Here is a 27249-nt window from a genome sequence, read left to right as displayed (position 1 = left end):
CGTTTTTCCAGCCACTCCTGCATTTTTATCTGGCACGCCTGCGTTTTTTCACACACTCCCCGAAAACGGTCAGTTACCACCCGTCCATTTCAGAGTTTCTTGGCCTATATTGGCCAATATATGAGCCTGCCCACCTCGTTGGACAGGTCCCTAACATTATAAGGGTTCGCCTCTGCGCACCAGAGGCAAACCCTATAATGTTAGGGTTAGTGAAGTAGGTGGGCAGGCTCATATATTGGCCATTATATGCCAAGAACCTCGGATATGACGGTTGTTATACTTTGAATGGTGTATGGTGCACCTGCACACTTGTTCCTATATGGTGTGAGTTTTTCCAAACTGTGGGGGTCCCTGGAATGCATAGTACTGCTTTATTTGTAGGTTACTGTTAGCTAAAAATATACATTTTAGTGTCATTAATCTTTAGTTGTGTCTCATACAGAAGACCTAGACATCCTTCTATGCATGCCATAAGCTAACTGTGCATGTTAATAATACACTTAATGAAATGGGCTAGCTTTGCGTAAAAATAAGTAACTCAAAACTGGTCTAGAGGGCAAGTTATTCATTGTGAGCGATGTGGAATAAACAGACACATGGAGTGGGGGCCAGTGCCCCAAACAGAACAGAACCTATGGTAATTTATGCCACCACTGTTTGTGGTTAGTTCAATTCTGTCTACTTTTGGTCATGTCACTCCTAAAATTACATTATAAATCTACATACTTATCCACAGAGTTTAAAATAAAAAATAAAATAAAAAAAACATTAATGCAAGAATTACAGGTATACTTTTATTTTACTATCAGACATTGTTTGTTTATTTCCAGATTTCCACAATTCCTTACCTCTTTGATGAAATTCATGAAGCGATTGCCAAACCTCCAGGCTTTGTGTCGATGGCACTGCAATGAGTTGACTGTCATCTGAGGAGCCCTCTGGTAGCAAACAGACACAATATGGACCGCATCATATGTCAGAGCAGCATCTGTCTAAAATAAAGGGGAATGGCATTGGGGTTGAGAAGAATCTCACAACTCTTTATAAAGAACCTCATGTCCATTCTAAAAGTCAGTTCATAAAATCTATATTTTTGCATTGTTCAGCAGTCATTACTGTATATTGGCCCTCATTCCGAGTTGTTCGCTCGCTAGCTGCTTTTAGCAGCATTGCAAACGCTAGGCCGCCACTCTCTGGGAGTGTATCTTAGCATAGCAGATTAGCAAACAAAAGGTTAGCAGAATTGCTACTAAATAATTCTTTGCAGTTTCTGAGTAGCTCCAGACCTACTCCTAGATTGCGATCACCTCAGTCCGTTTAGTTCCTGCTTTGATGTCACAAACATGCCCTGCGTTCGGCCAGCCAATCCCCCGTTTCTTCAGACACTCCTGCGTTTTTACCTGGCACGCCTGCGTTTTTTAGCACACTCCCGGAAAACGCTCAGTTACCACCCAGAAACGCCCCTTTCCTGTCAATCACTCACCGATCAGCAGTGCGACTGAAAAGCGCCGCACGAACACCAGCAAATCTACTAAGTTTTTAGTTAAATAACTAAGCACATGCACGCTGCGTACCATGTGCATGCACATTTAGCAGCAAATCGCAGCATAGCGAAAATCGTTAACGAGCGAACAACTCGGAATGACCACCATTATTGTTTTAAGATTGCATCTGCATTTTGTATGGAGCCTGTGGCTTTTCTATTTGAAAAAAATAAAATAAATAATAATAATTAAAAATACAGTATGTGTGTGTGTGTGTGTGTGTGTGTGTGTGTGTGTGTGTGTGTGTGTGTGTGTGTGTGTCTCTGCAAGGGAGGAATGCTAAGAGTGCTTTTACCCTCCAAACTTCTGTCACTCTTATCTTACCAATAAGTGCCACTACTGAAAGGTTGAAGGGTTGAACACACCTTGCAGTATTGCACTGTTACTTTATATAGCACAGTTCCTCTATGCCTGTGTGGTTCTTTTGGTGAATGCAACTGGCTTGTATAAACAGTTATGTATGTGATATTACTATCAGGCTATGCACGGCTAATTAGTCATACCTAGTAATACATAGCTGTAAATCCTTGTCTCTTTTATTAGTAACCTTCTCATGCCACTGTTGGTGTCTCTACATTGCCATGCCTAGATGCCTTTACATTTGCTGGTTCCCCTAGCTAAAACTTTCGTCCAGAACACACCCAAATGATTAAAGTTATTTTTAGCCTTTAATTGCAATATGTTATTTGTATGTGTCATAGGTGTTTTGTAATACACAAATGATCATCTAATCAGCTATTGTAGGGTTTGGACTATTTTAATGTATTTTGATGTTCTTTTCCAACATTTATAATAATACTGTATACTGTATATCATTTATGTTCTTTCTCTACTGATTTTCAGCAATACGTAATTACTGCATTCCAGGCTCATGCTGACATATACACAAACCACCTATCAGAAAGATTCCTACTGGTTGTCTTCTTTTCATAATAGTACTCTTTTAATTCCATCTGTCTTTCTTTGTTAGAAATGGTTTATTTAGTATTAACATTTAAAAAACATATTTAACTGTTTTAATGTGCATACAGTACATAGAACCTAATATGTTGGCTAAGCTAAAGGATTGTCACAATTCCTGTACACAAGCATTTGCAAATCCTGATCCTGGTTTAAGGTGTTGGTAAGTTCACCGATTGGTTAATTCAAAAGATGATGCTTGCTTCATTAATGGGAGAACACTCTGTTCCAAGGAAGGGAAATTAGCATCACAGTGAGTACCATTTCTGAATCAGCTCCAAAATTGCTGCAGCAAATTGGTCCAATGAACTGGAACCTCAAAGGCTGCCAATGTATCATCCATCCACTGTGTATGTTTGTATCCTGAGCAGATGATAAATAACACTGGAGGCTAGGTGGCATCTGGACTCTGTAGAGGCTGTGAAGAGAGGTGAGCCCACTCCTCACAGAGACACAGCTAGAGGCTACATTGGCAAAATTAGATGTTTGACTCCCTCAAAGGTACTACCAGAAATTACAAAGTTAAAAAAAAATGGATATGGTCACAAACAAACACTGAGAGGTGATCCAGTGAGAAAATAACACTGAAATAAAGCATAGTGGAAGTATACATGGGAAATAACAAGTGGAAGAGTATTGAAGGAGCAGCATTTTGTGAAATTAATTATTACTCTACAGCTGAACTTTAAAACCGATATAATTGGTTATATATCTTCATGATCGTTTTTATTGTCTATTTTGTATTGTACCCAATATTTAAGTCATACTTGAACATGTTACACACTTAACTGCATCAGCAGCACATATTCACTCTTTCCCCCATTTTTACATCCAGAGTGCCTCTCTGCAAAAGCCTGGGGTATGGTCAGAGGAGAAGTTATGGCAGACTGAGGACATGCTGTGCGTGCAGGTCAACAAAATTAGCAAATAATGTATGCACCGCTCCCTCCCCTCTCTGCACTGAATTCCATCATCTTTGTTTCCCTTATGGGCAGAGCTATGTCATATATGATAATTCAGTACTGAATATGATGATGCTCTGCTTAAAAAAATGGTTTACATGGGCTCTATTTACACTATAGTACATTAGTATAGCCCTTGACATATTTTATTCCTGCTTTATAATAATCTAATATGTCAGAACTATGTGACCACTCCCCAAATCAAGCAGTTTATTTTCACTGTATACTTCTTTATATTAAACCACTACCAGGGATCTATGTGCTGTATTGACAATCATATACATTTTATTTTGTTTTTAACTAATTTGTTACCACTAATTTGATACTGTATATTGTTCTTATTCCTGGAAATAGATGTTCTTATCTTTCAGTACTGAGCAACAGCACCTCACATTTCTTGCTATACTATACTGTATATTTAAGCTAATATAAGTCACTATCTTTTATCACTTTAGTGGCTTTTTATGTTAATATATATTGAAGAGTGTTATTTACAATGTAAAAAATACATTACAGATCAGTAAACATATCATTATGGTGAATGTAGTAAACCAAGGTTCACTTATATTGTATTGCACATTGGGTCTGATTCTGAAGTGGGAATAAAGCAAAACAGAGCCAATAACTGTGCACCTGGACAAACCAAATCGCACTGCAAGGAGTGCAAATACATTTTTTTGCATGTGGTGTAAATACTGGCTGCTTCTGCATGTAGTCCCCAATGCTGGACAGCTTTATTTTTAAATTGGAATTTAGATTTAAGTTTGTATACACCCCTCTCAAATCTAAGGAAGGCCCAGATTTATCAAGCCTTGGAGAGTGATAAATCACACGGTGATAATGTGCCAACCAATCTGCTTCTACCTGCCATGTTACAGGCTGTGTTTGAACAATGACAGTTAAGAGCTGATTGGTTGATACTTTATCACCTTGCAATTTACCACTCTCCAAGGCTTGATAAATCTGGGCTTAAATCCCTCTGAGCTTTTAAATCTGCCCTACCTGCAGTGCAACAATGTTTTGTCAAGATGCAAAGTTAATGTTTTGTTTTTTTTGCTTTATTCCCACCTCAGAATCAGATCCATAATTTGTTGTTTTATCTACTCAATGCATTGCTTTATGTGATATTGTAAACCTTGTAACAAAACTAGAGTATGTATGGGCAGTTCTACAAGTAATCACTGACAATAAAATATCTCTTCCCCTCTAGCATTCACCTGATCTGTCTGTGTATATTACTGTCCAGAAAGAAAGTCAAACCGCTAAGATTGTCTGCAATTTTTAATCTGTCATTCCTAAATCCTTAGCTACACCCCTACGGTAAATAGAATGAGGAATCTGGAAACTTAAGCAGTGTTTTTGTTGAGAGGTACAACAGTAGATAGCTAATGTTTATTTATGTTTGTGTAGTGGGACTCCCAGTGCTCTGACCCTATTGTTCGTACCGTCATTTTTCCGTCCAGAAGACCAGTCTCAGGCTTAGGAGGGGCTTGTAAACGTTCCATTGCCCATTTCTCTGCTATGGTGGTAACAAACGGATTCTCCATATTTAGTATTCGGAACCCAGTCAGATTAACCCCAGAGTATTGATACGGCTCCATGTTCAATGCGTAGAGGTCCTATAAAGAAAAATATAGATTTGAAGTCTTACTAATACGCTTTAATAAAACGAGTCATATAAATATTGTATCTAATTACACTTTTTATTCTATATTTGTTTTAATCAAGCTATATAAAACTATAGGTTGACACCGGACTGCAAAACAATCAACAAAGATTTGTTTCACTGAGGGAGGGAAATATTCATTTTGTAATAGGAGGAAAAGAGAGAACTAAGATGTTTTTATTATGATCATCAATTTGACAAGAATTTTTAACATCTTATCTAAAAAGGCAAAACATATTTTAAAAAACACAAATAGATGTTTAGTTTAAAAAAACACTACATAGAATTTACAAATATTTATTTTTTATTTAGGATGTCGGTGCTGTAGTGTGTTAACATTCTTTTTAGTCTGCTTAACTGGATATTCTCAGATTTACTAATTGTGTGGCACTCTCAAATCATGATGTATATTTTTCATGATTGTCAATGTCTACACACCGCTTGCAAATATAAATGTAAATTTACATAAGATACGTAGATAAATAATACTTGATAACTAGAAAGAAAAATCAAGAGAAAAACCATGGAAGATATCTAAGTATTATTTATCTGCGAATCTTACTTATCTACTTTTAATGGCACTATTATAAGATAAGTTACAGGAAAAACTACAGAATATGATTCTTTGGGCAACTAAATTTTAAGGATAGAGTAATGTTTAAAGTAATCAAAATGTTTTTTTTAGATACAGGCTGAGTTTCTCATATCCAAAATGCTTGGGACCAGAAGTATTTTGGATATAGGATTTTTCCATATTTTGTTAGCATACCATAATGAGATATTTTTGGGATGGGACCCAAGTCTAAGCACATAATGCATTCATAAAGTATGTATACACCTCATACACACAGCCTGTAGGTCATTTTATACAACCAGTTTAATAATTTTGTGTATTAAACAAAGTTTGTGTACATACACAAAATTAATTTGTGTTTCATATACACCTTATACATAGAGCCTGGAGGTAATTTTTTACAATATTTCTACTAGTTTTGTGCTTTAAAGTTTCTGTACATTGAACCATCAGAAAGCAAAGATGTTACTATCAGTCGTGCTCAATTTTTTTCGGATATGATAGCCTCAACCTGTAATACACTGTGTCCTTTGGGATTGTTTAGTAACCGAGTCCTTCTGGAATATGGTTGGCACTTCCCTGGAAACATGACAAAGCTATTCAAATATGTCTAAATTATGACAGCAGTAGATTACCCCAGCTCCAGGGGACAAGAATTCTATGGAAAATGTTTCTGTACAACATTTCTAAGCAGCAAGATTGCAGTCTGACTTTTTACATTATTTATTTATTTATTTATTTATTTACAGGTTAGGATCTACAATTGCCTTGTACCTAGCTTTTATTTAACTTCTAGGAGGGATCAAACAGTATCTTTAAAGCAATTAAAACCCAAAAGTAATCTAGCAAAATTAATCTTACTTGGCATACAACCAACTGTGTAAGGTTGCCAGACAGAAAGTGGAAAATGGAAGTGCACAGCTAAGAAAGGCATCTTAATGCATTCTTTGGCTCGGATGGATTTCTGGCTATTGTGTTTAATAACGTGATATGCTGCTTCAGGAAATCTGATGACTGGATGACAAAGAAAAGGACAGGAAACTGTTAACCTCTTCAGGTTGCATCATGTTAGTAGCCGCTAAACATGACAGCTTTTTGTTTTTCAAAAAACTCTCACTGCCAGCAGCCCTGGTTGGTCCATGTAGCTCCGGCCCCCTGCACACAAATCACTCTCCCTCTCTTCTCCGACTAGCTTGCTGCAGCGGGCTGGATGTGGGGGGTAGAGTGGCAGCCTGCTTTGCCACCCCCAACAAGTGGTACCCTTAGGCACGTGCCTAGTGGTAAATTCACCACTGTGTGCTACCTTTATATACATATCAGCACTGCTATGCTGCTATCTGAGCACTTGTTGTGTATACACTCTAAGGGCTCAATGTACACACAAATGCTTAGATGCGAGCCATCAAATTCCATAGTGTTCTGGATATTTGTATTAGGGTTAAAGGACCCTTCATTATTTAAAAAGACATTTCAAGATTGCTAGCAGAATGCATATTATTGAGAGAGGTAACTCCAAATTGCACCCACTCCGCATTATCCATGTCATTATTTTAAGTGGGGTATAACATACTGTATGTAGTTGTACTTACCAACGATCCTATTGAGTACTCAAAGTAAATTGATAACTAACTCTGTTCCCACTTAGTGTAATCTATAATTTACTTTACAGCCTTTGGAAACCTGTCTAAGATTGCAAGTTTAGAACAGTACTTTATTACAAATTATGACCCCTTTACATTATAGGGGCTGAAGGAGATAAGCCCATATTCCAAGAGTCATTGAAAAGCCATTTGTTAAGTACCATCTGCCAGTGTTTGATTAATTGAACTGTATGCAACCTTGGTTTTTGGCAAAAACTTACATTTTACAGAGCCAAACTGATTACACAAAGTACTGAGTGTTGACTTGGGAGCATTTAGATGCTTTCAGTATAACATAATAGGCCAATTCATTAAGATTCCCAGGGCCTCGTACCACTGAATCCTAGGCACACGCAAAACAAGCTAAGTACACAGCCCTAAGGAACTGTGAATTAAAACGTCACCCTTGCAATGTATCTCTGTTCACCAATGGCATTAACAAAGATCTCTGATCTATTTCTATTCAAAGAAAGAATGTATAGGTAAACAGAATGTTCATGTATAAAAGGATATTCAACTGCATTTAATAAAACACTATTAACTTCCAGTAATATATATATATTTTTCCTTTGCAGTGTATGCAAAAAAAATGCACATGAGCCAGTATTCATTTTGACAAGGATTTTCAATTTAGTTCTAGTCTTAGGGTCTAATTCAGACCTGATCATAGATGTGCTAAATTTAGCACACTTGGCTCCAGGGGCGTGCGGGCGTGCGTGCGCACTCCCACAAAGGGATTTAGAGTGCGATCACTGCCGCTGCAGCGATCCAGTCTAAATTACCCCCTTAGTCACTTATTTATAATTGTAGTTGGTTTAAAGTCACATTTTAGTCTTTTGCTTTTGCTTTGTTTTAGTCAAGATTTAGTCAGTGGATCTCAGTTTTCATTTTAGTCAATTTTTCAGTCATAACTTTGCAAACAGTTTAATGGATTTTGCTGAAGAACATTTCACTAAAATTCCCTTGAGAAGTTTGCATATCTTTAACTATATGTTTAGCAATCTAGGCTCAGTAGGCTGAGAATGTGTTACACACGGAGTCTGACTTACAGTAGTGCTCCCATGTAACGTATACAAATTAATGCCTTATGTTTGTTAGAACGGAATACATGTGATTTTTACCAGTGGACGGGATGCCAGCTGTCAATATACTGACAGCGGCATCCTATCTTCTAGAATGCCAGCACCGGGGCGAGCACTAAGAGTCCCCTGCACTCGCCAGAGGATCTATTCCCACGACATGGGTGTCGTGGATACCCACAAGTGGGAATAGCCCTGGTGCGTCGGGATTCCGGCTGTCTGTATTGGCGGCTGTCGGGATTTCGGCATTGGTATCCTGAACGCCAGGATCCCGACAGCCAGAATTTTAACTGCAACCTGTTAGAACTGTTGGCTGAGTGTTGCGGTGTTTGATAGTGATGTTAATCCACACAATTGATAGTTAACCAGAACGCTGGTTTATTAACATACAAAGACAACACTTGTTAATGCAGAAGATGTTCTGCAGCAGCAGTAACTCACTCATATATATATAACAGGCTAGTACAGTGAAAGTGCGGTACTTATCGCTATACGTCATGTGGCTGTGTTAAGGTAGTGACTCTGACAGTATGGGATGGAAGGCTTCACATCCGTGCAGACTGATGCCCGTTGGAAGGAACACACACCACCCACTGCTCTCCGTCGCACTCAGGCAATGCGACACAAAAGTCAGAATCTGTATCTTTTACTTTCTTCACAGTATCCGAGCATAATACAACCTATTGATTTTTGATCTAGCTTTCTCCTTTTCTCCTTAGGTATATGTGCAAAAGATTTGCTCCCGAAGGCACGATGATGACTGACACTTGGCTTTTTATTGGACAACGCCTCCAGTGGCGTTTTATCTTTTACAACTACTGTAGGTGCACAATATTTTAGGTATACTGCAGTATATACTGCTTCTGCCCAAAATCTTTTTTCCAGGCCGTGTCACTTAACATAGTCCATGCTCTCTCAACAATTGTGCGGTTTGCCTGTTCACTCATGTCATTTTGTTCTGGTGTGTAGGCAATTGTTAGCTGATGCTTTATGCCATATTTTTTAAGGAATGCGTGTTGTCATACTCTCCACCATTGTCGGATCTCAAAACCTTTCATTTCAGACCCGTCTGAGTCTCCAGCAGGTTTTTGTATTGTTGACAACTTCACTCATTTCTTTATAAAATATACATATGTCATTCTTGTGGCGTCATCAATGAGAGTCATGAAATATGTGTAGCCACTGATTGATTCCACATCCATTGGACCACATACATCGGTGTGTACTAGAGCTAGTGGTGTCTCTGCTCTACTGACTTTGGAAATGGGTTGCGAGTTTGCTTTCCTTTTATATAGCTCTCACACATAGATCTTTCATTGTTACTCACGTTGATCCCTGTTACCATTCCATCTAGCAGTTTCTGGATGTTGTCATATCCTACAATACCCATACATTTGTGCCACAGCTCCATTGATTGGTTTGTATCAGTAGCCATCATTGCAGAACACTCCTCAGTGTCCAGGACATATACACTGTAGTTGGTTGCACTGGGTTGCTGAAGCAATTACAGTCCCTCTTATTTTGCACCATACGCTTGCCCTTCGCAAACTAGACTCTGTAACCCTTTTTCTCTAGGACACTGATAGCAATGATATTACTTCCCAAATCTGGCACGAATAATACATCTTGGTTATCTGTAACAACTGTTTCTCCTCCAATTCTTAAACGCACTGTGATTGTCCCAACTTGTGATGCCGTAAGGATTTTATTTCCAATCCCTTTTACTGTAGTGGGTTCACACAGTGTTAAAGAACTAAACCAATGCTGATTGCAACTAAAATGCCTAGTGGCCCCCGAGTCCTTCTACCAGCAATCCTTCTTGTGACTATCTGCTATATTCAGTGCTGACTCGTTTGGTTTGTCATGCTGTTTCTGCGCACCACTGGAATTTATCAACATACAATCTGAAGCCTTATGCCCCAGCTTGTGACACGCAAAACACTTGATCTTGATCTGTTTGGACTTTGACCCTTTTGTGAGTAAGGCAGAACCCTCAGGTATGGTCTCGACAAGAATACATCCTTTTAACTGCAGTAGCTTAGCCTTTACAATTTCTGTTGTCAGCTTAATATCATTACACTCCAAAGCAACTACCAAAAAATCAAATTCTGGCGTCAGATTGCCACTTCCTCCTCGTCCACCTGTGCCCCCACAGATCCAAACTGCTGAGCTATTGACAATATCTTATCAATGTAATCATTCATGTCCTTGCAGGCACTCAATTTTGTCTCATATAGCATGCGTCTCAAACTTATCCTTCTCATCAGACCTCTGTCCTCATACCCCTTTTGTAGGGCTGTCCACATGTCCTTAGCTGACACTTTCCCACTGAATACAGAATAAACATGCTGCTCCACAGCTAAACCTATTGTGCCGATGGCTCTGTCTACATCATCTGGGTTAGGACCTTCTCCTGGGTCTATAGTGACCTTTCACAATTTTTCCTGCTTAAGCTGCATGTCCATGGCAAACTTCCATGTAGTGTAGTTCTCTGAACTTTTCAGTTCTGCATACTTCATGCTATGCCCTGTGCTATGCATCTTCTCAGCATTTTAATAAAATGTTTCTTTAAATTAATCTGTTGTACTTTTGTTCTATGTACCTCTGTTCTAAGCTATTACTCAAACATGCGGGGCTGGGCCCATAACCTGTTGGCAGAGTGTTGCAGTGTTTGATAGTGATGTTAATCCACACAATTGATAGTTAACCAGAATGCTGGTTTATTAACATACAAAGACAACACTTGTTAATGCAGAAGATGTTCTGCAGCAGCAGTAACTTGCTCATATATATAACAAGCAGGTACAGTGAAAGCGCGGTACTTATAGCTATACGTCATGTGGCTGTGGTAAGGTAGTAACTCTGACAGTATGGGATGAAAGGCTGCACATCGTGCAGACTGACTCCCATTGGAAGGAACAAACATGGTCCACTGGTCTCCATCCTGCTCAGGCAGTGCGACACACGCTACAGGAGGAACCATCTTTCTCTCTCCACTGCAGGAGGAACTGTGTCTCCCTCTTCACTGCAGGAGGAACTCTCTCTCTATCTCTCTCTACTGCAGGAGGAACTGTGTCATCAGTCTCCACCTCCCTGATGCTCTAGCACTAGAGGGTAAACACTAAAGGATGTGCTCCCAGTATAATGTATACACAGGAGACAAGGCACTGAGTGCACTATATTACAACAAGAACAAATAAGTGCAATACAGTCATATTTTCTTCATAGCAGGTCATATTTAGTTTTAGGGTGGTATCCTATTAGCTCTGATGCGATTTTGGCAGGATATGATGATTAATGACCAATGGTCATTTTCACGGTATCCAATTAGAGGCCATTTTTAGCAGCTGAAATTGTACCCACGATCACACGAAAACACATAGGTATGGGGATAATTCCCCAATCCCATGTGTTATCGCTGCACCGGTGTCTGTTTATCAAGGCTTATGCTTTGGGTGTCTGGGGCACCTGAAGCATAATCTCTGATAAGTGCTGGCATTATACCATAACAGAGTTGGCATCGGGGCTAAGATTGCCCCCAACTAGAAAAAAAATTGGGTTGGGGAAGAGGGATCAACCTTTTTCATAACTACTTTTCTCGAAAATATGAAGAGAAAAGATAATACACTTCATATGAAAGATTTTCTTGAGGACAAATATATGCAAGGGGAGTTTCCAGTTGCTCGTAAACCTTCTAAAACCCCAGGCAACAGCTCCAATCACGACCACCATGGCAATTGTATATAATATAATTTTAATAGAACTTCAACCACAACATGCAGTATAAGGGAAGGAATGGAGCTGTTGCATGTGCAAAATATCAGCAGCTTGTCCTGCTCTGTGTGTGTGGCTCTTGACAACTCAATTCGTTCATCAGATCAAAAAGAATAGGTGTCGTAACATGAGGTGGATGAATGTGTGTGCTTAGAAAGCTCAGTTCTGTCTCCTACTGGCTATAATATGTATGTATTGTATCACGGGTACTGTAAATAAGGACTCACAGGCAGGTATTCCAGTCACAACCACAGTATCTTTACTGGCATCAGACACTGTAGAACAGCATACTCAGGCTTGGGCCTGGTCAAACAGGTACATACAGAAAATAAACAGACAAAAAAAAAGGTCCTAGCACTTCCCATGCTCAAATGTCATTCTGCTGCAGTGGCTTTCAGCCACACATGCCATGCTCTCCTGGCACAGCCAATGTCCAGACACCCTGGCGCTATAAACTGGACCCTGCTCACTGGCCCCTAATAGGCATCAGCGCAATGCACTGTGAGTGTTTGGGAGTTTTAAACCCCTCTCCTGCACCTGGCTTCCTGCTATCTCTGGTTAAGCTGGAAAACCTGGACCTCTGTTTCTCCAGCTGTAGCTGTGCAATTTAGAAATCCTGGAATTATAAACCTTCACTACAGGTGCAGAATGTGCATGTTTTGTTTTCTTCTCCCTTGGAGGGAGCTGATACCACCAGAACGTGGGCAATTGTGGTGAGACACAAGCCCTCTCACCACAGTATACATATTTCAACTTTTCCTAACCACTCATTATTTATATGAGATAAATTGTTTCAGACTCTCTCCCCTACAGCCTCTACTATAGTGTTAATTATTAATACTATATTACTGTATACCATGTGGGGGTGGGGCATGGTCATGCTCCTTACAAAAAAATGTTAATAAAATACAACTAATTGCAAGGCACCATTTGTGTTGTTTGACCCTCAGCCGGTGGCAGACCCTGTGGGGGCAGTGCCTTACCTTGTGATGGCAGGTGGGAGTATCCTTCTTGGTAGTGTTAGGCCCATCCTGGGTAATTAGTAAGGGAATAAGACAGCTAGATGGGAGGTTCCATGGGGCATAGAAAAGAAAGCTGGTTAGTGCAGGGGGTATGGTGCTGAGATTTCATCATAGTGGGGCAGAGGGACACGATGACGCAAATAGCCACCTGGACTGCCTACTTCATGAGTAGTGTAAACAATGGCAGTCGTTACACTGAATGTAATGCTGCGGCTTTGTAAATATAGCCCAGAGCCTTTTTCTCCCTACCAAGTTTGTTCTTTTCCACATACTCAGAGATAGTAGAAATCACGTTCTGGCCTATGTTTTCAATGGGACACCCTTTGCACTAGTCACACTGTACATGAGGTATGCAAATGCCTTTCTACCAATGAAAAAAATGTCATTATAAAACAGCAAACTGATATGGCACATCCTCATGATTATTTGGCAAATAAATTAAGCTAAACTAAGATAGGAAACAAATGGAAAAGTACCAATGAATAAACAGAGTGGGCATAAAGTGGGAGAAGGATGTACAGTACTCTAAAGAAATGTTTTTTACTCTCACCACCATGTACATTTCCAATCAGATCTGGAATAGTGCAACAGTAGGCATAAATTGATTTTCCAGAGGTATTCCAGAAACAGGAAGTGCACCTCTGGCAGCACAAGCAGACAATATGCTAATTATAGCAAATATAAAAGCTCTGTGTGTTTCATAAATGACCTTTACAGTCTGAAAAAAGTATGTCCTTCATAGGGCAGATATTAAACACGTAGATAATTCACCACCATTGTTAATCTTTGCCAGGAGTTTCAATAAAAAAAAAAAAAAAACACTCCTTGAGTAAGTTACAAAAATATCCAGTAAAACGCTCAAACCACGGAATGTATCCATTTACCCTCTATGAATGTTATAATGTCAGGGATCCCTTACAAATAGAACATTGAACAATAATTGGAAAAAAATGCCTATAGACGCTATCTGTACATTTATTATGTCACAGCAAACATGGGTGCTATGATAATATAAACTAGGACAGCTGTATCAGACAGCAGGTTTTGGGGATAGTAAAATATAATGAATTAAAATAATGCAAATTTTCTTCCCAGAAACTTCTAAATTAGTGACTTACGTTTTATTGGTAGCTATAATAAAGATTAAAGTGGTAACATTTGTCTTTTATAGCGTACAGTACTCATTTACAGATGTTTATTGCCGTTTTTCTAAAGGATAAAAAGGATGCCATTTCTGATGCTGCCTCAGGCAACAAATGTAAAAGGTACCCCTGTCCCTGTAGGCGTTGAAGAACATAGTTGCTGTGGTCTCACTAGAAAAGGAAATGATGCTTATGCTGCCAAATGCCACACAGACAGCAGAAACTGCTTTTTTCTTGGCTTACAATGTAGAATACTAAATCATTGATGGCTAAATCATGCAGTGGGGAAGATCATTGCAAATTTCAAGCTTCTGCAGACAATGGGGGTAATTCCAAGTTGATCGCAGCAGGATTTTTGATAGCAACTGGGCAAAACCATGTGCACTGCAGGGGAGGCAGATATAACATGTGCAGAAAAAGTTAGATTTGGGTGGGTTATTTTATTTCTGTGCAGGGTAAATACTGGCTGCTTTATTTTTACACTGCAAATTAGATTGCAGATTGAACACACCACACCCAAATCTAACTCTCTCTGCACATGTTATATCTGTCTCCCCTGCAGTGCACATGGTTTTGCCCAGTTGCTATCAAAAATCCTGCTGCGATCAACTTGGAATTACCCCCAATATTAGGCCTCATACCAAGTGCCATTTTGTTGTTTGAAACACTGGTAAAAACACATCAAATAATTTACAGATGCATATATTACTAGCATTTTACTAATGTGTGGAGCTCACTGTACAGTAGAGATGTGTGGTTCGGTTCTCCACAAATCAGAATCCACCCGAATTTTGTGATCCGAATCAAAACCTGGTCCAGATTTACCAAGGAGATTCCTATTCAAACCAATTCCCAGTTCAGACCTTCCCACAGTGTGAAATTTGGATTTTAAAACTGAATTTCAGGTTTTCAATTGCATGATTTTAGTAGTTTTTATCGATTTTAATCAATGACTATTGATATTTTTCAATTGATTTTTATTTATTGAACTAACATCTGAATTCAAACCAAAACCAAACCATAATGGTGAATTAGAACCAAAATCAAAACACGGGGGTCTGTGCATAGCTCTACTGTACAGCAGGTTTCCCCATGCATGCAATATATAAACTACTAGATGTATGGAATATACAGTATAAACAGTAATTGGCATACAGTATACAAAAATTGTAAGTTAATATAAATAATTTATAAATGCAACAGAAGGCAATAAATAATTGCAGTTTCATGTATAAAAAGCGATAATAAAATATGATACTTAGCCGTATCTAAGAATTAAGCAAATTCTCTGTGGGGACTTGCAGTGTGGATCTTCCACTCTTCTCTTCAAAAATCACTGATACTGTAGTAATGTATAGTAAATGTTTATGCTATGGAAACTCTGATACAATATTAATGATTCGATCTATATGAAAATAAGGGGACCTCAATAATATTATCTCATATTTCTGGTTGCCATTTTTGAGATATTTATTAGCTTGCAGCCTTAAAAATCAATTGTAATTCATTTTAATTTACATGTATTTAGGTTTTATCTTATTGAAATATATTGATACAAATCCAATTACTACTTCTTTTTCCATTATAATGATTGGATACTATCAAACAGTAATTGCAATTGCAAGATGACATTATAGAAATTGTAATGCCAGCACAGGAGAACAGCTCCATGGTACAGTTGCTGACAGGTGCAGATCCTACAGATTGTATCCACAATAGCACTATATGCATTCTATAAAGATTGCATTGCATCACAGGGGGTGACACTAAAACCATGGTTTCTAGTATGAGACCTAATTAAATGCTTTTTAGGCGTATTATAAATCCACCAGACTGTCCAGAATCCAGACAGGTTAATCCCAATGCTATATTGAGGGCAGTCAGGCCCGGCTCTACTATTAGCGGCAGCTGCCTAGGGGCGCCGGCCACTGGAGGGCACCACTGACTTCATCTAGGAAAAAACTAAAGGATGTCTCTGTATGCGGGTCAGTAATGAACATACAGATGGGGGGATGGAAAACAATAAGGAGCATACAAATATATGTCGCGTATGTATTAGAGATGAGCGGGTTCGGTTTCTCTGAATCCGAACCCGCACGAACTTCATGTTTTTTTCACGGGTCCGAGCAGACTCGGATCCTCCCGCCTTGCTCGGTTAACCCGAGCGCGCCCGAACGTCATCATGACGCTGTCGGATTCTCGCGAGACTCGGATTCTATATAAGGAGCCGCGCGTCGCCGCCATTTTCACACGTGCATTGAGATTGATAGGGAGAGGACGTGGCTGGCGTCCTCTCCATTTAGATTAGGGTTGAGAGAGAGAGAGAGAGAGAGATTGACCTGAGGCTGTGATACTGTAGAAGAGAGTGCAGAGTTTAGTGACTGACGACCACAGTGACCACCAGACAGTGCAGTTGTTTGTTTTATTTAATATATCCGTTCTCTGCCTGAAAAAAACTATACACACAGTGACTCAGTCACATACCATATCTGTGTGCACTGCTCAGCCCAGTGTGCTGCATCAATGTATATATATATCTGACTGTGCTCAGCTCACACAACTTATAATTGTGGGGGAGACTGGGGAGCACTGCAGTGCCAGTTATAGGTTATAGCAGGAGCCAGGAGTACATAATATTATATTAAAATTAAACAGTGCACACTTTTGCTGCAGGAGTGCCACTGCCAGTGTGACTAGTGACCAGTGACCTGACCACCAGTATATATAATATTAGTAGTATACTATCTCTTTATCAACCAGTCTATATTAGCAGCAGACACAGTACAGTGCGGTAGTTCACGGCTGTGGCTACCTCTGTGTCGGCACTCGGCAGCCCGTCCATAATTGTATATACCACCTAACCGTGGTTTTTTTTTCTTTCTTTATAGTCATACTAGTTACAAGTATACTATCTCTTTATCAACCAGTCTATATTAGCAGCAGACACAGTACAGTGCGGTAGTTCACGGCTGTGGCTACCTCTGTGTCGGCACTCGGCAGCCCGTCCATAATTGTATATACCACCTAACCGTGGTTTTTTTTTCTTTCTTTATACATACATACTAGTTACGAGTATACTATCTCTTTATCAACCAGTCTATATTAGCAGCAGACACAGTACAGTGCGGTAGTTCACGGCTGTGGCTACCTCTGTGTCGGCACTCGGCAGCCCGTCCATAATTGTATATACCACCTAACCGTGGTTTTTTTTTCTTTCTTTATACATACATACTAGTTACGAGTATACTATCTCTTTATCAACCAGTCTATATATTAGCAGCAGACACAGTACAGTGCGGTAGTTCACGGCTGTGGCTACCTCTGTGTCGGCACTCGGCAGCCCGTCCATAATTGTATATACCACCTAACCGTGGTTTTTTTTTCTTTCTTTATACATACATACTAGTTACGAGTATACTATCTCTTTATCAACCAGTCTATATATTAGCAGCAGACACAGTACAGTGCGGTAGTTCACGGCTGTGGCTACCTCTGTGTCGGCACTCGGCAGCCCGTCCATAATTGTATATACCACCTAACCGTGGTTTTTCTTTCTTTCTTTATACATACATACTAGTTACGAGTATACTATCTCTTTATCAACCAGTCTATATTAGCAGCAGACACAGTACAGTGCGGTAGTTCACGGCTGTGGCTACCTCTGTGTCGGCACTCGGCAGCCCGTCCATAATTGTATATACCACCTAACCGTGGTTTTTTTTTCTTTCTTTATACATACATACTAGTTACGAGTATACTATCTCTTTATCAACCAGTCTATATATTAGCAGCAGACACAGTACAGTGCGGTAGTTCACGGCTGTGGCTACCTCTGTGTCGGCACTCGGCAGCCCATCCATAATTGTATATACCACCTAACCGTGGTTTTTTTTTCTTTCTTTATAGTCATACTAGTTACGAGTATACTATCTCTTTATCAACCAGTCTATATTAGCAGCAGACACAGTACAGTGCGGTAGTTCACGGCTGTGGCTACCTCTGTGTCGGCACTCGGCAGCCCGTCCATAATTGTATATACCACCTAACCGTGTTTTTTTTTTCTTTCTTTATACATACATACTAGTTACGAGTATACTATCTCTTTATCAACCAGTCTATATATTAGCAGCAGACACAGTACAGTGCGGTAGTTCACGGCTGTGGCTACCTCTGTGTCGGCACTCGGCAGCCGTCCATAATTGTATATACCACCTAACCGTGGTTTTTTTTTCTTTCTTTATAGTCATACTAGTTACGAGTATACTATCTCTTTATCAACCAGTCTATATATTAGCAGCAGACACAGTACAGTGCGGTAGTTCACGGCTGTGGCTACCTCTGTGTCGGCACTCGGCAGCCCATCCATAATTGTATATACCACCTAACCGTGGTTTTTTTTTCTTTCTTTATAGTCATACTAGTTACGAGTATACTATCTCTTTATCAACCAGTCTATATTAGCAGCAGACACAGTACAGTGCGGTAGTTCACGGCTGTGGCTACCTCTGTGTCGGCACTCGGCAGCCCGTCCATAATTGTATATACCACCTAACCGTGTTTTTTTTTTCTTTCTTTATACATACATACTAGTTACGAGTATACTATCTCTTTATCAACCAGTCTATATATTAGCAGCAGACACAGTACAGTGCGGTAGTTCACGGCTGTGGCTACCTCTGTGTCGGCACTCGGCAGCCGTCCATAATTGTATATACCACCTAACCGTGGTTTTTTTTTCTTTCTTTATAGTCATACTAGTTACGAGTATACTATCTCTTTATCAACCAGTCTATATTAGCAGCAGACACAGTACAGTGCGGTAGTTCACGGCTGTGGCTACCTCTGTGTCGGCACTCGGCAGCCCGTCCATAATTGTATATACCACCTAACCGTGGTTTTTTTTTCTTTCTTTATACATACATACTAGTTACGAGTATACTATCTCTTTATCAACCAGTCTATATATTAGCAGCAGACACAGTACAGTGCGGTAGTTCACGGCTGTGGCTACCTCTGTGTCGGCACTCGGCAGCCGTCCATAATTGTATATACCACCTAACCGTGGTTTTTTTTTCTTTCTTTATAGTCATACTAGTTACGAGTATACTATCTCTTTATCAACCAGTCTATATATTAGCAGCAGACACAGTACAGTGCGGTAGTTCACGGCTGTGGCTACCTCTGTGTCGGCACTCGGCAGCCCATCCATAATTGTATATACCACCTAACCGTGGTTTTTTTTTCTTTCTTTATAGTCATACTAGTTACGAGTATACTATCTCTTTATCAACCAGTCTATATTAGCAGCAGACACAGTACAGTGCGGTAGTTCACGGCTGTGGCTACCTCTGTGTCGGCACTCGGCAGCCCGTCCATAATTGTATATACCACCTAACCGTGTTTTTTTTTTCTTTCTTTATACATACATACTAGTTACGAGTATACTATCTCTTTATCAACCAGTCTATATATTAGCAGCAGACACAGTACAGTGCGGTAGTTCACGGCTGTGGCTACCTCTGTGTCGGCACTCGGCAGCCGTCCATAATTGTATATACCACCTAACCGTGGTTTTTTTTTCTTTCTTTATAGTCATACTAGTTACGAGTATACTATCTCTTTATCAACCAGTCTATATTAGCAGCAGACACAGTACAGTGCGGTAGTTCACGGCTGTGGCTACCTCTGTGTCGGCACTCGGCAGCCCGTCCATAATTGTATATACCACCTAACCGTGGTTTTTTTTTCTTTCTTTATACATACATACTAGTTACGAGTATACTATCTCTTTATCAACCAGTCTATATATTAGCAGCAGACACAGTACAGTGCGGTAGTTCACGGCTGTGGCTACCTCTGTGTCGGCACTCGGCAGCCGTCCATAATTGTATATACCACCTAACCGTGGTTTTTTTTTCTTTCTTTATAGTCATACTAGTTACGAGTATACTATCTCTTTATCAACCAGTCTATATATTAGCAGCAGACACAGTACAGTGCGGTAGTTCACGGCTGTGGCTACCTCTGTGTCGGCACTCGGCAGCCCATCCATAATTGTATATACCACCTAACCGTGGTTTTTTTTTCTTTCTTTATAGTCATACTAGTTACGAGTATACTATCTCTTTATCAACCAGTCTATATTAGCAGCAGACACAGTACAGTGCGGTAGTTCACGGCTGTGGCTACCTCTGTGTCGGCACTCGGCAGCCCGTCCATAATTGTATATACCACCTAACCGTGTTTTTTTTTTCTTTCTTTATACATACATACTAGTTACGAGTATACTATCTCTTTATCAACCAGTCTATATATTAGCAGCAGACACAGTACAGTGCGGTAGTTCACGGCTGTGGCTACCTCTGTGTCGGCACTCGGCAGCCGTCCATAATTGTATATACCACCTAACCGTGGTTTTTTTTTCTTTCTTTATAGTCATACTAGTTACGAGTATACTATCTCTTTATCAACCAGTCTATATTAGCAGCAGACACAGTACAGTGCGGTAGTTCACGGCTGTGGCTACCTCTGTGTCGGCACTCGGCAGCCCGTCCATAATTGTATATACCACCTAACCGTGTTTTTTTTTTCTTTCTTTATACATACATACTAGTTACGAGTATACTATCTCTTTATCAACCAGTCTATATATTAGCAGCAGACACAGTACAGTGCGGTAGTTCACGGCTGTGGCTACCTCTGTGTCGGCACTCGGCAGCCGTCCATAATTGTATATACCACCTAACCGTGGTTTTTTTTTCTTTCTTTATAGTCATACTAGTTACGAGTATACTATCTCTTTATCAACCAGTCTATATTAGCAGCAGACACAGTACAGTGCGGTAGTTCACGGCTGTGGCTACCTCTGTGTCGGCACTCGGCAGCCCGTCCATAATTGTATATACCACCTAACCGTGTTTTTTTTTTCTTTCTTTATACATACATACTAGTTACGAGTATACTATCTCTTTATCAACCAGTCTATATATTAGCAGCAGACACAGTACAGTGCGGTAGTTCACGGCTGTGGCTACCTCTGTGTCGGCACTCGGCAGCCGTCCATAATTGTATATACCACCTAACCGTGGTTTTTTTTTCTTTCTTTATAGTCATACTAGTTACGAGTATACTATCTCTTTATCAACCAGTCTATATATTAGCAGCAGACACAGTACAGTGCGGTAGTTCACGGCTGTGGCTACCTCTGTGTCGGCACTCGGCAGCCCATCCATAATTGTATATACCACCTAACCGTGGTTTTTTTTTCTTTCTTTATAGTCATACTAGTTACGAGTATACTATCTCTTTATCAACCAGTCTATATTAGCAGCAGACACAGTACAGTGCGGTAGTTCACGGCTGTGGCTACCTCTGTGTCGGCACTCGGCAGCCCGTCCATAATTGTATATACCACCTAACCGTGTTTTTTTTTTCTTTCTTTATACATACATACTAGTTACGAGTATACTATCTCTTTATCAACCAGTCTATATATTAGCAGCAGACACAGTACAGTGCGGTAGTTCACGGCTGTGGCTACCTCTGTGTCGGCACTCGGCAGCCGTCCATAATTGTATATACCACCTAACCGTGGTTTTTTTTTCTTTCTTTATAGTCATACTAGTTACGAGTATACTATCTCTTTATCAACCAGTCTATATTAGCAGCAGACACAGTACAGTGCGGTAGTTCACGGCTGTGGCTACCTCTGTGTCGGCACTCGGCAGCCCGTCCATAATTGTATATACCACCTAACCGTGGTTTTTTTTTCTTTCTTTATACATACATACTAGTTACGAGTATACTATCTCTTTATCAACCAGTCTATATTAGCGGTAGTTCACGGCTGTGGCTACCTCTGTGTCGGCACTCGGCAGCCCGTCCATAATTGTATATACCACCTAACCGTGGTTTTTTTTTCTTTCTTTATACATACATACTAGTTACGAGTATACTATCTCTTTATCAACCAGTCTATATATTAGCAGCAGACACAGTACAGTGCGGTAGTTCACGGCTGTGGCTACCTCTGTGTCGGCACTCGGCAGCCCGTCCATAATTGTATATACCACCTAACCGTGGTTTTTTTTTCTTTCTTTATACATACATACTAGTTACGAGTATACTATCTCTTTATCAACCAGTCTATATTAGCAGCAGACACAGTACAGTGCGGTAGTTCACGGCTGTAGCTACCTCTGTGTCGGCACTCGGCAGCCCGTCCATAATTGTATATACCACCTAACCGTGGTTTTTTTTTCTTTCTTTATACATACTAGTTACGAGTATACTATCTCTTTATCAACCAGTCTATATATTAGCAGCAGACACAGTACAGTGCGGTAGTTCACGGCTGTGGCTACCTCTGTGTCGGCACTCGGCAGCCCGTCCATAATTGTATACTAGTATCCAATCCATCCATCTCCATTGTTTACCTGAGGTGCCTTTTAGTTGTGCCTATTAAAATATGGAGAACAAAAATGTTGAGGTTCCAAAATTAGGGAAAGATCAAGATCCACTTCCACCTCGTGCTGAAGCTGCTGCCACTAGTCATGGCCGAGACGATGAAATGCCAGCAACGTCGTCTGCCAAGGCCGATGCCCAATGTCATAGTACAGAGCATGTCAAATCCAAAACACCAAATATCAGTAAAAAAAGGACTCCAAAACCTAAAATAAAATTGTCGGAGGAGAAGCGTAAACTTGCCAATATGCCATTTACCACACGGAGTGGCAAGGAACGGCTGAGGCCCTGGCCTATGTTCATGGCTAGTGGTTCAGCTTCACATGAGGATGGAAGCACTCAGCCTCTCGCTAGAAAAATGAAAAGACTAAAGCTGGCAAAAGCAGTAGCACCGCAAAGAACTGTGCGTTCTTCGAAATCCCAAATCCACAAGGAGAGTCCGACTCCAATTGTGTCGGTTGCGATGCCTGACCTTCCCAACACTGGACGTGAAGAGCATGCGCCTTCCACCATTTGCACGCCCCCTGCAAGTGATGGAAGGAGCACCCGCAGTCCAGTTCCTGATAGTCAGATTGAAGATGTCAGTGTTGAAGTACACCAGGATGAGGAGGATATGGGTGTTGCTGGCGCTGGGGAGGAAATTGACCAGGAGGATTCTGATGGTGAGGTGGTTTGTTTAAGTCAGGCACCCGGGGAGACACCTGTTGTCCGTGGTAGGAATATGGCCGTTGACATGCCTGGTGAAAATACCAAAAAAATCAGCTCTTCGGTGTGGAAGTATTTCACCAGAAATGCGGACAACAGGTGTCAAGCCGTGTGTTCCCTTTGTCAAGCTGTAATAAGTAGGGGTAAGGACGTTAACCACCTCGGAACATCCTCCCTTATACGTCACCTGCAGCGCATTCATAATAAGTCAGTGACAAGTTCAAAAACTTGGGCCGACAGCGGAAGCAGTCCACTGACCTGTAAATCCCTTCCTCTTGTAACCAAGCTCACGCAAACCACCCCACCAACTCCCTCAGTGTCAATTTCCTCCTTCCCCAGGAATGCCAATAGTCCTGCAGGCCATGTCACTGGCAATTCTGACGATTCCTCTCCTGCCTGGGATTCCTCCGATGCATCCTTGCGTGTAACGCCTACTGCTGCTGGCGCTGCTGTTGTTGCTGCTGGGAGTCGATGGTCATCCCAGAGGGGAAGTCGTAAGACCACTTTTACTACTTCCACCAAGCAATTGACTGTCCAACAGTCCTTTGCGAGGAAGATGAAATATCACAGCAGTCATCCTACTGCAAAGCGGATAACTGAGGCCTTGACATCCTGGGTGGTGAGAAACGTGGTTCCGGTATCCATCATTACTGCAGAGCCAACTAGAGACTTGTTGGAGGTACTGTGTCCCCGGTACCAAATACCATCTAGGTTCCATTTCTCTAGGCAGGCGATACCGAAAATGTACACAGACCTCAGAAAAAGAGTCACCAGTGTCCTAAAAAATGCAGCTGTACCCAATGTCCACTTAACCACGGACATGTGGACAAGTGGAGCAGGGCAGGGTCAGGACTATATGACTGTGACAGCCCACTGGGTAGATGTATGGACTCCCGCCGCAAGAACAGCAGCGGCGGCACCAGTAGCAGCATCTCACAAACGCCAACTCTTTCCTAGGCAGGCTACGCTTTGTATCACCGGTTTCCAGAATACGCACACAGCTGAAAACCTCTTACGGCAACTGAGGAAGATCATCGCGGAATGGCTTACCCCAATTGGACTCTCCTGTGGATTTGTGGCATCGGACAACGCTAGCAATATTGTGTGTGCATTAAATCTGGGCCAATTCCAGCACGTCCCATGTTTTGCACATACCTTGAATTTGGTGGTGCAGAATTTTTTAAAAAACGACAGGGGCGTGCAAGAGATGCTGTCGGTGGCCAGAAGAATTGCGGGACACTTTCGGCGTACAGGCACCACGTACAGAAAACTGGAGCACCACCAAAAACTACTGAACCTGCCCTGCCATCATCTGAAGCAAGAAGTGGTAACGAGGTGGAATTCAACCCTGTATATGCTTCAGAGGTTGGAGGAGCAGCAAAAGGCCATTCAAGCCTATACAATTGAGCACGATATAGGAGGTGGGATGCACCTGTCTCAAGCGCAGTGGAGAATGATTTCAACGTTGTGCAAGGTTCTGATGCCCTTTGAACTTGCCACACGTGAAGTCAGTTCAGACACTGCCAGCCTGAGTCAGGTCATTCCCCTCATCAGGCTTTTGCAGAAGAAGCTGGAGACATTGAAGGAGGAGCTAACACGGAGCGATTCCGCTAGGCATGTGGGACTTGTGGATGGAGCCCTTAATTCGCTTAGCAAGGATTCACGGGTGGTCAATCTGTTGAAATCAGAGCACTACATTTTGGCCACCGTGCTCGATCCTAGATTTAAAGCCTACCTTGGATCTCTCTTTCCGGCAGACACAAGTCTGCTGGGGTTCAAACACCTGCTGGTGAGTAAATTGTCAAGTCAAGCGGAACGCGACCTGTCAACAACATCTCCTCCTTCACATTCTCCCGCAACTGGGGGTGCGAGGAAAAGGCTCAGAATTCCGAGCCCACCCGCTGGCGGTGATGCAGGGCAGTCTGGAGCGACTGCTGATGCTGACATCTGGTCCGGACTGAAGGACCTGACAACGATTACGGACATGTCGTCTACTGTCACTGCATATGATTCTCTCCCCATTGAAAGAATGGTGGAGGATTATATGAGTGACCGCATCCAAGTAGGCACGTCACACAGTCCGTACTTATACTGGCAGGAAAAAGAGGCAATTTGGAGGCCCTTGCACAAACTGGCTTTATTCTACCTAAGTTGCCCTCCCACAAGTGTGTACTCCGAAAGAGTGTTTAGTGCCGCCGCTCACCTTGTCAGCAATCGGCGTACGAGGTTACATCCAGAAAATGTGGAGAAGATGATGTTCATTAAAATGAATTATAATCAATTCCTCCGTGGAGACATTGACCAGCAGCAATTGCCTCCACAAAGTACACAGGGAGCTGAGATGGTGGATTCCAGTGGGGACGAATTGATAATCTGTGAGGAGGGGGATGTACACGGTGATATATCGGAGGATGATGATGAGGTGGACATCTTGCCTCTGTAGAGCCAGTTTGTGCAAGGAGAGATTAATTGCTTCTTTTTTGGTGGGGGTCCAAACCAACCCGTCATATCAGTCACAGTCGTGTGGCAGACCCTGTCACTGAAATGATGGGTTGGTTAAAGTGTGCATGTCCTGTTTATACAACATAAGGGTGGGTGGGAGGGCCCAAGGACAATTCCATCTTGCACCTCTTTTTTCTTTTCTTTTTCTTTGCGTCATGTGCTGTTTGGGGAGGGTTTTTTGGAAGGGACATCCTGCGTGACACTGCAGTGCCACTCCTAGATGGGCCCGGTGTTTGTGTCGGCCACTAGGGTCGCTTATCTTACTCACACAGCTACCTCATTGCGCCTCTTTTTTTCTTTGCGTCATGTGCTGTTTGGGGAGGGTTTTTTGGAAGGGACATCCTGCGTGACACTGCAGTGCCACTCCTAGATGGGCCCGGTGTTTGTGTCGGCCACTAGGGTCGCTTATCTTACTCACACAGCGACCTCGGTGCAAATTTTAGGACTAAAAATAATATTGTGAGGTGTGAGGTATTCAGAATAGACTGAAAATGAGTGGAAATTATGGTTTTTGAGGTTAATAATACTTTGGGATCAAAATGACCGCCAAATTCTATGATTTAAGCTGTTTTTTAGGTTTTTTGGAAAAAAACACCCGAATCCAAAACACACCCGAATCCGACAAAAAAAATTCGGTGAGGTTTTGCCAAAACGCGGTCGAACCCAAAACACGGCCGCGGAACCGAACCCAAAACCAAAACACAAAACCCGAAAAATTTCCGGCGCTCATCTCTAGTATGTATATATATATATATATATATATATATATATATATATATATATAAAATCTATATCCGTGTAGTGTAGTTGGCACTCGTATGAAATAAGTATAGCCAGGGTGCCCTCCTTAAGTGCATATAAGGTATGAATGGCTTGTTCTGATGAGGAGCAATGCACTGCTCACATAAAACAAACACAGGCGGCACTCCACGGTCTTCAAAAACTGGTGATAAGGTATAAGTTTGCTTCACCATGTGTCCTTGATAAAAACACCCTGCGCGGTGTTGAAACGTTGGACGCTCATGCTGTTTCTTCACTTATAAACATCACCAGTTTTTGAAGACCGTGGAGTGCCGCCTGTGTTTGTTTTATGTGAGCAGTGCATTGCTCCTCATCAGAACAAGCCATTCATACCATATATATATATATATATATATATATATATATAATTATATACACACCCATACAATAAAAAGGATGTATTTAGCAACCCGGC

General features: G+C 41.2%; 1 protein-coding gene across 1 annotated transcript in view; it reads right to left on the bottom strand.

Annotated features, from left to right (window-relative positions):
* Positions 1 to 27249, bottom strand: part of GRIK3 (glutamate ionotropic receptor kainate type subunit 3) — a 982272-nt gene that overhangs the window by 457096 nt on the left and 497927 nt on the right. The window contains exons 6-7 of the mRNA XM_063954369.1: positions 4912 to 5085; positions 849 to 992 (exon numbers count right to left, since the gene is read on the bottom strand). Of these exons, the coding sequence (XP_063810439.1) occupies positions 849 to 992; positions 4912 to 5085 (318 nt within the window). The remainder of the gene's footprint in view (positions 1 to 848; positions 993 to 4911; positions 5086 to 27249) is intronic.

Source organism: Pseudophryne corroboree, chromosome 2 (assembly GCF_028390025.1).
Source record: "Pseudophryne corroboree isolate aPseCor3 chromosome 2, aPseCor3.hap2, whole genome shotgun sequence".
NCBI classification, from domain to species: Eukaryota; Metazoa; Chordata; class Amphibia; order Anura; family Myobatrachidae; genus Pseudophryne; species Pseudophryne corroboree.
This window is presented reverse-complemented; position numbering and strand designations above follow the sequence as displayed.